At 36.9% G+C, this 10,875-nt stretch overlaps 1 protein-coding gene across 6 annotated transcripts in view; it reads left to right on the forward strand.

The window, feature by feature from the left end:
• Positions 1 to 1,022: 1,022 nt before the first annotated feature.
• LOC107742130 (RNA-binding protein 33-like) overlaps positions 1,023 to 10,875 on the forward strand; it is a 51,889-nt gene continuing 42,036 nt past the window's right edge. For all 6 annotated transcript variants that reach the window (XM_016555025.1, XM_016555028.1, XM_016555029.1 and 3 more), the window contains exons 1-5: positions 1,023 to 1,195; positions 3,018 to 3,096; positions 3,414 to 3,465; positions 3,695 to 3,768; positions 5,362 to 5,638. In XM_016555025.1, the coding sequence (XP_016410511.1) occupies positions 1,177 to 1,195; positions 3,018 to 3,096; positions 3,414 to 3,465; positions 3,695 to 3,768; positions 5,362 to 5,638 (501 nt within the window). In that variant the 5' untranslated portion in view covers positions 1,023 to 1,176. The remainder of the gene's footprint in view (positions 1,196 to 3,017; positions 3,097 to 3,413; positions 3,466 to 3,694; positions 3,769 to 5,361; positions 5,639 to 10,875) is intronic.

The following is a 10,875-nucleotide window of genomic DNA, read 5'->3' on the forward strand; positions in this document are numbered from 1 at the left end:
TATAAGACAGATTTGAATTATGATAGAACTTTTTAAATGTGCCCTAACCTCACATTTATGAAACATATGTATATAAAATAAAAAAAAACTTTTAGCTTAATGATAATTTTCAGTTATAAATATCAGTTCAATATCAGTTATAGTGATATGATGGTGTAACTTGAGCTTTTAAAACATTGGTGATGAGACTCATCACTTACAAAATTGACTTTTTAAAAGTTAATTCTTCCCAAACTCCAACTTGTAAAATTGATTTCAGAAATCAATTTGACATACTTAAAAATCACATGTACAATGCTCTAGTCATAGATTATTGACAACAAAAACATGATTCTGCCACTGTGATGGTTATTTATAGAAAATAAATAAAACAATGAAATCAGTGAAAAATTAATCCCCACTTTACTGGGAAAAAAATAAATTAAATGCAGCTACTGTTAAATACAATTACTTGCACAACACACATGTTCTGTAAATAGGCTACACTTAGCCTAAAAATACAATTACCTCAAAGTGTTTCTGTTAAATGGTTTGTTTAAATTAGAAAGCTTGAAATAATGTTATGAAAATGTATGTTGCAACTTCCATAAAATTGCATTAACCACTATCCAGTAAGAAAAATGTCTGCAACTTCTACAAACAGCTGCTACTTGATCTTACTTGTCACAGTCATCATCTCAGTCTACTGTATCTATAACCTAGACCTAAATCTTCACTCTGACCCCCTAAACAACCATTAATCAACAAGCCAAGCACTGATGGAGAATGTTAAGGGAGAATGCATTTCCGAATAATTCACTTATTGTAGGCTAAATTGCGCTATACAAATAAAATTAAATTGGTCGGCTTTAAGGTGGAAACAGATACGCATATTAAAATTTAAAACCAAATTTCTGTCACGCCAAACTGATGTCTGTCTAACTTTCACCTTTATTAGATTATGCAGTAAAGCTACAGTTACGCACTTCCCTCACATCCCTCCTTGCGGTTTCATACCCATGATGCAGCGCGGCTCAGCCTGTCGCCATGATTCTTGTGCAGATGTTTTCAGAGCTCAGACTGAGGAGATTGCACGCGAAGCTAACGGCCTGAAGCGCTGCACTTAAACCAGTTTCAATGCACTCATCGACGTTGTAGAGATACAAGAGTCTCCAAGATAACATTCAATCTTGGATTATGGCGACCAGTGCCGGGGGTATGATATGTAGTATTAATTTACACTTAGTTTAGCTCCCAGCTAACTTAGTGCTAACGAGTTAGCTGCTTTTGTTTCATGATTTGCTGAGCTTCTGACATCTGCTGTTGGTTTGCAGATTGAACAGAGTTTACTTTTATGCCACGACTATATTTTTTTATTTCTATGGTGTGCCATATTGATGGTCGTGAGTCATTAGCAGGCGTGCATTTACATATTTACTCATTTGCGGTTGCTAACTAGCTAGCTGAAGGTGAAGCTGAACACATATACATTTATACACAAAATGCAACGAATGATTTATGCACGGATAGTGATTTTGACATTTAAATGGCGGATGAAGAATTGTCGCGTGTGGACATGAGGTTGGGGCTGTATGGTTATGTAAGCATCTGTACCGCTGCCTCGACAGACGGCAAGACTTGTTTTATCCAGGCCAGAGATACAAATCATGTGTTTCGAGAAGATCTCTATCTAAATCAATACGGGGCTGTTTTGTCACCCCGTAGTATCAAGTACGTTTTTGTGTGTTAAATGTAGGCGTGATGTTATGTCAAGTGTGTGTTGTAGTGGTTTATTACAGAGACCAGTTCCTGTAAAGCCCTTCAACCTGTCAATCGTACAGTGCATCACTGTCAACTGCACGGAGGCAGATCAGATTTTAATGCTATTTTCAAGTTCAGTATTTGATTTAGATTACGTGCTAATGGAAACGTGCTTCCCAGTGAACATAATGTTGTAAATTGGTAGTTGAAAGGCTTAGAAAGTAAATATCACAAGAACTGCACTTGATACAGTCTTCCAGTGGCTTCTTCCAAATAACATTTGTACTGGTTAATTACTCGCCCTCATGCCATTCCAAACCTATGTGACTTACTTTCTTCTGTGAAACATAAAAGAAGATATTTGAAGAAGTTTCTCTTTGTTTTTCATTTATATAATGGGGTTAAGTGGTCAGCGGACTGTTTGGTTCCCAGCATTCCTCAAAATATCTTCTTTTGTGCAGAAGAAAGCCATACAGTTTTGGAATGACATGAGGGCAAGCAAATGATCGCTGAATGTTTCGATTTTGGATAAACCGTCCCCTTAAAGGGGTCATATGATGCTTTTTAAAAGATCATTATTTTGTGTATTTGGTGTAACAGAATATGTTGACATGCTTTAATGTTCAAAAAACACATTATTTTTCAAATACTGTACATTATTGTAGGTCCTCTATGCGCCGCCTCTCTCAAACGCTTCGTTTTCTACAAAGTCCCTCCTTCCGACAAATGCAGTCTGCTCTGATTGGCCAGCTGAACCAGTGCATTGTGATTGGCCGAACACAACAAGCACGCGTCGGAAATGTAACGCCCCTTACCATAAACGCGAGCTTCATCTTTCAAAATAAACGTAAAGACAGTAAATAATGTCATTAGTTTTACCATCAGTGGCGTGTTAGAATGAGCCGTTTTAGGGGGGCGTGGCAGAGTCTTAACTTTGATAAAGAATATCTCTTTAGTTTTGAGACTTTAGTCTTTGCAACTTCAGGGATCTTATCTATGCACAATCAGCTTGTAACACTCCAAAGAGAAAGGAAAACTTGAAATCCCATCATATGACCCCTTTAAGATTAGAGATATTCTTCAAAGACTAGTAAATTTGAGAAAAGAGAAATTGTGGCGCTTCAGAATCTTGAACCTGAACATCTCAAGCACAAAATCTTGGCTTTGCAGACTAGGGCTGAGCATATACAATTATTTAAACATGACACATAAAGTATAATTTTATATAAATGTAATAATGTAAGACGAATGTGTTTCGTTCTCTTGTCTGCATGTAGATGATGAGTTTGATGAATATGATAAGCCTGGTGCTGAAAGGTCAAGAAGACGGAGAGGAGAAGATGATGACTTGGAAAGGTAAGTCTTCACTGTCTCATTACTGGATTAGATTTTATGTCTCTATTAAGCAGAATGAAAAAAAAAAAAATAATAAAGAGAACATCAGTTTCCCAGAAGCACTCATAGCATTTCAGCAAAAGTCTTTCATGGCATTCAAAATAAATCTCACCAGCATAGATATGAAGTCTATTGGTTGCCGTGGGGTGTGGTTTTTGCAAAGCAAATGAAGTTGTTGCTTTAATATCTTGCTTTGCTCTACTGAAATGGTGTAAGGCATTTCAAAGATTTATAGTGAAAGCACCATATTTTTTAATCATAAATTTATCAATTCACAGTGATTTGGAGGAGGGAGACTTACTTGAAGAAGATTGGCTGTCATCAAAAAAGGTAAAGTGATTTCCATCATTGCCAGTTTCTTCTCTACTTAAACTTATTTTTCAGTTGCAGCCTTTTTCAGTGCTTTTAAGCAATCTTAACTGATAGAAATACATAAAATATTCCCAGCAGGTGTACTTAATGTTCAAGACTTATGAGGCCAACAACATATGTAACAATTTCACCAAAATATCAATCATATTAAGCAGAAGATTATTTATTTATTTTTTGTCCACCCCAGAACCCCTCAGAGCTGTCAGATGAGGAGCTAAATGATGACCTGTTACAAAGTGATGAAGAAGACCAAAATGCAAGGTATCCTAACAAAGCCTACAAATAAAACCCTAAACTCTAAAAAAAAAAAAAAAAAAAGGCAAACTTTTGCTGGAAAATAAAAAATTACACAAAGAATTACTAGAGGCAACAGCAATAATCGAAAGATGAACATTTATTAATAAGCAAGAACACCCATGGAAAAAAAAAGACAAATTGAATTTATTTGGGTGAATAAAGCCTAGTTTACAAAATTACATACATTTAAACTCGTTTAACAAGCATTTTAGAAATAAAAAATATAACATTTTAATTCAAGTGTATTCAACCATTCTCTGTTATCCCTTTTAACCAAAATAGTGCTGATTCTCGTGCCTGTGTGTCACCAAAATCTGAGCCAGTGATGGGCTGCTTTTCGGCTGGGGAACTGCAAACCTCAGACTGCCGCCTCGCGTTTCACTCATAACTGAAAGATGCTGTGACTGACTCCATAACCTGCCCATAAACAAGCAGTACTGAGATTATTTTAACATTAAAAATAAATTAAATTCAGTATTATGATGAATAAAATCAGTTATGCAAGGCAAAGCGTTTCCATCATGCAAAACAACAGCTGCTGAGACGTTTTGTCGGAGTGAGAGGGAGGGGTGTATAGTTTCAACGGTCAGTGTGATTGACCCAGCCACTAACCCAATGGCTGGGCAACACAAAAACTACCAGCACTGGAAAAAAACAACCCAACATATGACCCAACAGGCTCAACCCAGCAGTTGGGTATAAAAAATAACCCAGCATTTTTTTAGAGTGTAGACATTTCAAAATCTCTAAGTTATCTTGTATTGCTGTTTTTGGTCACTTCTTTTATTGAAAAACATAAACTATTGGGTGATTTAGACAAGAGACATGAATGAAAATTCCTGAAAATGCCCTGACTAATGTGGATTAAAATTATATGTTTTAGAAGACCAATATGGCACTCATATCAGTGTAAACGTTCAAAATGTTCTTTTCTTTTGGGTTAATTGTCAAATTACTAATTGTGAATCTTCTAATATGTTAAAATTGCAATTGTTTTAAGTTAATACAGTTGACGGTACTGCTTGCTAAATCTGAAGATGAGATACTTTTTATGATTATGAATGTCAAAATAGTCTGCAGTATCCCAAAATAGTCTGTATTAAAAGTATTTTTTTTGCCTTTTTTGCTTTTTATCGTTGTTGCACAGAAAAATGTAAGCTTAAAATGAATATAAAATATCACATTACCCAAACTGTTCACTTTTCAATTTGTAGGGTCAAAATTGCCTTCACCCCATAATTTATGTAACGCTTCTAAAATCAATTTATGCTTGCTCTAAAATCAATAGTTCATCCATAACATAATTAGAGATGACATTGAACTAACTTTGACACCTGCCTTAATCAAACAGCTTTCTTTTTTCGCAATAATAATAACTTTAAAAAAAAAAAGAGTTGTTTAAAATAACAATTTTAGGTGACATGCTTCACTTCAGACTCTAATATAGTAATTGTGGTAACGGAAGGGCAAGTACAACAAAAATCTACAAATTCATCACTTTATTGTCCAGAGCTTAACACATGCTTGTCTGTTGATGTCTTTGTGTCTGTGATCCAGTGGTCAGGGTGACGTTGTGAGTTTAAATGCCACACTGGGTCTGGGCATGTCTGGGCACCTTCAAGATGAAGACCCTGATGGAGGTGGATACACTGAATACACCTATGAAGAGACAGAGGGGGGCCAACCGGGTTTCTCTCAGGGTGAGGAGTATGAGGGAGATGAGTACCAAGGAGAAGATGAAGAGGTGGAATACACAGGAGACCAGAATTGTGATGAATATCAAGATGAAGTGCTGGACCTACAGATCGACGAGCCACTGGATGATGATTTTCAAGTAAGTACCATATTGTCCCGAATATAAGACGATATTTTTTTCTTGGAAATACATCTGAAAAAACGCGGTCGTCTTATATTCAGGGTCTAGACCAGGGGTGGCGAACGTCGGTCCTGGAGAGCCGCAGCCCTGCAGAGTTTTGCTTCAACCCTAATCAAACACACCTGAACAAGCTAATCAAGGTCTGAAGGGTTATTAGGAAGCTACAGGCAGGTGAGTTTTAATTAGGGTTGGAGCTCAAAACAAAAATTTAAATAGGAAAAATATGCAATATGAAAATAATTGAAGACAAAATGTGTTTTACTGAGAAAAAAACAAGATTTGGTTTTTAAAAAGCCTTTTTCCAAAAGGTACATCTGGAAAAAGGGGGGGTCGTCTTATAATCAGGGTCGTCTTATATTCGGGCCAATACGGTAACACTTTCTCTTACTGTCTCTATTGCTTGCACACACTCCCCATAATTAGGTCTGTTGCAGTGAAGAAATTTCTCTTTGAGGTGATTTTGAGTGGCTCAATATCACAATATGTGGTGATATCGCTAGAGATGCAACGATCGACCTGCCAGCGACCGGAATTAGCCATTTTTCCACATGATTGACCCGGACCGGTGACCGGCCAGTCAGTCTGACAATTCCGAGCCAGGCTGTTTTGACATCACACCTACGCTCATATCCGCATGTAAATATGTAGTCATTGTGGAAGTTCTTCACTGTGAGTGAAGAAGACACAAAGTTCCCAATTTGTAATATGTGTAGGCCCAAAGTAAACCGTGGGGAACCACAGGAAGTAGGTTTTTTAAAGGGGCAAGTGAGAGAATTTTACATGCCCAACCGGACAAGAAGCCTGATTAAAACCTCCAAAACAAAAATAACTAGGGAAGCACTGAAACTTGGATTTTATTTCATTCAGTGTAAACGGCGACTGATAATGTATTGATGTCATGCCAGATGAGGCTCGCGCAGCCTGTCTGATTGAGAGAGAGAGACGTGCAGAAATCAAAACAAAATGAGCACAACATCACACACAAAGTAACTCACAGAAAGTTACAGATACATAAATATTTATAAATATGATAAAGATATTTATAAAATATGATTTAGGTAAGCAACATTACACGACCAAGATGTTTCCCCGAATATCAACACGATTGCAAAGTGACACTGATTTTATACAATAGTAGTTCAATAAACAAGAAGTTAAAATTAAGTGACTTACATTTTAGACACACCATTGACTCTTTTTGCTCAATTTCGCAAACGAAAATAGTTCCAATCAAAGCCACAGCAGAACCATGTGTCTCCCAGCAATACAGCACTGTTTGGTTACTGAATGAATCCACATTTTTGAAGGAATGGACTGAGTCAATGATTCAGTAACCCATTCATAAAGACAGTCACTTGCCTCGTCCATTTAAATGAATCAGCTGAATGAATGACTAAATGACTCGCTCATTAAAACACTTTTATTTGCCACCAACGCTCATTTGCCATCACCTACTGGTGGTTTGGTTTCATATTTAAAAGTATCGTTGCATTTCTCCCAACATTTCTTAGTTGTATGTTCGAAAAATTATTTAAAACATTAATCTTATAAAATTATTTATGCACTTGCAATTTTGCAGTGTAAATGCATTTATGGCACCTCAGCTTCATCAAACAGTATGTGTAAATGCATCTAATGGCAGTTAAGATGCAGATTCTGTTTCCGCTGCAGTGGAAAGATGGAGTTTGTTGATACTGATTTCATTTAAATGGTAACAACTGTAAAAAAAAAAATTTTATTCTAACTGAATTAATTGAAAAAATGTAAGAATTTGATGTGAAAGAGGACACATTTAATAGAGTTAAGCCTGGCTCACACTACAGGAGTTTTAAAATCCTAACCGATTATTAAATCTGGTTGCAGCCCACACAGAAGGAGAATCTTTGCAGATTATCTTGCCTCAAATCTTAAACATGCACACACTACAAGATTTTAACATCGTGGTGCATCACACACTACAAGATATTATTAAGATTATCATGCCAGAGGGAGCACCTCACATGATCTCACGCAGCGGATCGTCATTGATATTTCAGTGATGTTTACATATGTTAGCTAGTGTGCTAGCTGCTTTCTACACTCACCCGGTACATTCAAAACTTTGACGATTTCACTCCAGTGCTTCTCTTTCTCCTTACAGTTGTGATACATTTTCGACACATTATACAGACAGTCTGTTACTATAAAACGTCAAGAAGCAGTTTCCTCCGTCTCCACTATAGATCGAGGGGCTCGACAAGATTTTTCCTCAGATTCTCGGGAGGGGGAAATCGGCCTAAAAATCCTATAGTGTGAGCCAGGCTTTAGGGAAAAAAATGACCAGTTATAAACATAGTGGGAAATGACATCTGTTTTGTTATATACAGTTCTCAATTTCAGTGGATTGTTATTTCTACCTCTTTCCGGTCACGGAGCACTTTATTTTGAGAGTTGTTTAAGTGAGAGAACATCTGTAACTTAGTCCAGATTGAGGGAATTGACCTATCGGTAAGACCCCCCCCCCCCAAGTTCCTGTTGCGAACTCGGACTTGCATTGTGAGGGATCACAATGCAAGCGGGAGAAGCCTCATGTTACAGTCGTCACGATCGCAGATGACAATATCCAGGATTCATGTACCGCAGGGTAAGATTAAATTAATTTACCTCCAGTTTAATATGGAGAGGCACTGAAATGTAGACCTTCGATTGTGTTTTTGACTTACACTGTACATGACGTGAGAACAGTTAGCTTTTTAGGTTTGTACGTTAGCAGCTCACTATAAACCCATATGACCTGTTCTTTAATATATGCATATTAGTAATTTCCGATTCTCGAATCTAACTGGACAAGAGGTCTTCCAAGAGTGTTGCTGACATTTTGTCAGTATAAGTACAGGGACTTGTCTCTGCACTCATTTTACACAGGCTCAGTACAGTACAGTCAGTACAGTTACATTATTACACCAGGAGCTGGCAGCAAGGGATCGTTTTCACGAGTAAATCAACTAATACATCTTATTTAATGAAACAAGGTGTTGAAATTAATTTAACTTTGAGTACCACTTTACAAGGCTCAATCGACAATCAGCGCGTTACCTGGGTAATGCTGAAGTTGATATTTCACTTCATAGAGACCAGTGCCTTTGATTCAATGCATTGAACAGTGCTGACTCGTGGAAAATCCCTTTAAACACTGAAAGGATGCTATGACAAAGATATCGCTTTCATCATCTGACAACTGAATTCCCACGACTATATGACTTAGCTTGAAGAAGGATAGACGCGGGTAATCACACATTCTCTCTCTCTGTGTGTGTAGTGCAAATCTACTGAACCTATGTACAAATCACAATGGTACACAGACTCTTAATGATGTAAAAAAGAGCCACTTGGTGTGAAAATATTACTCTCTTCCCTCTTGTTGATTATTAACTTATTGAACATTCAATACACAAGAAGGGCATAGCCTCATGGAAAAAACAGTGAACATCACGGTTGCTTGTCATACTCCATGGTTGGCTTGTCAGTATCGTGATATTCAATATTGTGGTTATCACGACAGCCCAATCCATAATTCCCCACCACATTTCCTTCACGACTGCAGCCTGACACCTCATGCTTTGTGACCCTCAGGCCTCAAGGTTTTGTTCAGGGCGAGACTCTTTTCACAGTCTTTGTTCAGCAGATGTCCTGCCAATCCATGCTGGCTAATAGGAAGAGCTCTCAGACAGGATCTGATAAAGTTGGCTGTAGGTGAAAAGATTATTGACCACCTTTAAAGTAGTCTTTAGCAAGCATGACACAGGGGCATGATTGATGAGTTGTGTCCTTTCTGTACATGTTTATTTATTTATTTGCCAAGATCTTAAAGGGACAGTTCACTCAAATATGAGAATTGCATGACGCATGAGAATTTGAGACCCAAAAGATCATTGAAAATTGATTCATTAAAAAGATCCTACTAAAAATGACCATTTATTTATATATCGGACATCAGACAAAGTTAGTAACATGAAAAGACGAAAAACAAGGCACTGGAGATTAAGGATGCACCGAAATGAAAATTCTTGGCCGAAGCCGAAAGCGAACAAAATGAAACACTGGGCCGAATACCGAAAACGGTTTTTCGAGTTTTTTCCCCCATGTATTTTGCCATTTTTTTTCACTATTGCATAAAGTAAATAGCCAAAATGTGCTTTTTACTGTTTTGTGTGTCCTTTCTGTACATGTTTATTTATTTATTTGCCAAGATCTTAAAGGGACAGTTCACTCAAATATGAGAATTGCATGACGCATGAGAATTTGAGACCCAAAAGATCATTGAAAATTGATTCATTAAAAAGATCCTACTAAAAATGACCATTTATTTATATATCGGACATCAGACAAAGTTAGTAACATGAAAAGACGAAAAACAAGGCACTGGAGATTAAGGATGCACCGAAATGAAAATTCTTGGCCGAAGCCGAAAGCGAACAAAATGAAACACTGGGCCGAAGGCCGAATACCGAAAACGGTTTTTCGAGTTTTTTCCCCCATGTATTTTGCCATTTTTTTTCACTATTGCATAAAGTAAATAGCCAAAATGTGCTTTTTACTGTTTTGCCTTACTTTTCAAAGAAAAAATTTATTACAAAACAACAATTTAAAAAATATTTAACACTGAACATTTTTTAGATCCTAACACTATTTGTGAATGTTATAATAAATGTATTAACAGAGCTGTTGAAATTATTATTATCATTATTATTGTCTTTTTATTTGATTTTACAGGACAACAGTAAAATTACAATACTAACATTTATGAATGGTCATGGAGTTCTTGCTTTTTCTCAACTTTTATTTTGGTGGAAACGTGCAGGAAGACCTAAATGCTACTTTTTGTTGACAGCAGATTTATAAATGAGTCTCATTACGAATATGTCGCACGTATCGTATTGTCACATGCCTTGTAAAAATTCATAATAATGTGACTGAGCAACTGACAAGTAACACTGGTTCAGCGCAGATTGTCCTCGCGCTTTGGACTTTGAACCCTGGTTAACAAGCAGATCCGCCACGAGTTCGTGCAGCGCTGTCAGAATACATGCAATTCGTGTGTGTATTAGAAAACATGACATTCTGCAGTTTATTTACTAATTAAGGCAATTTCGCGATTTCAATCATCATACTGTAACCAGCAACAATCACCCCTTCCTCTTCTCATCGAAGACATG

Source organism: Sinocyclocheilus rhinocerous, unplaced genomic scaffold (assembly GCF_001515625.1).
Source record: "Sinocyclocheilus rhinocerous isolate Xijiao unplaced genomic scaffold, SAMN03320098_v1.1 scaffold256, whole genome shotgun sequence".
NCBI lineage: Eukaryota > Metazoa > Chordata > Actinopteri > Cypriniformes > Cyprinidae > Sinocyclocheilus > Sinocyclocheilus rhinocerous.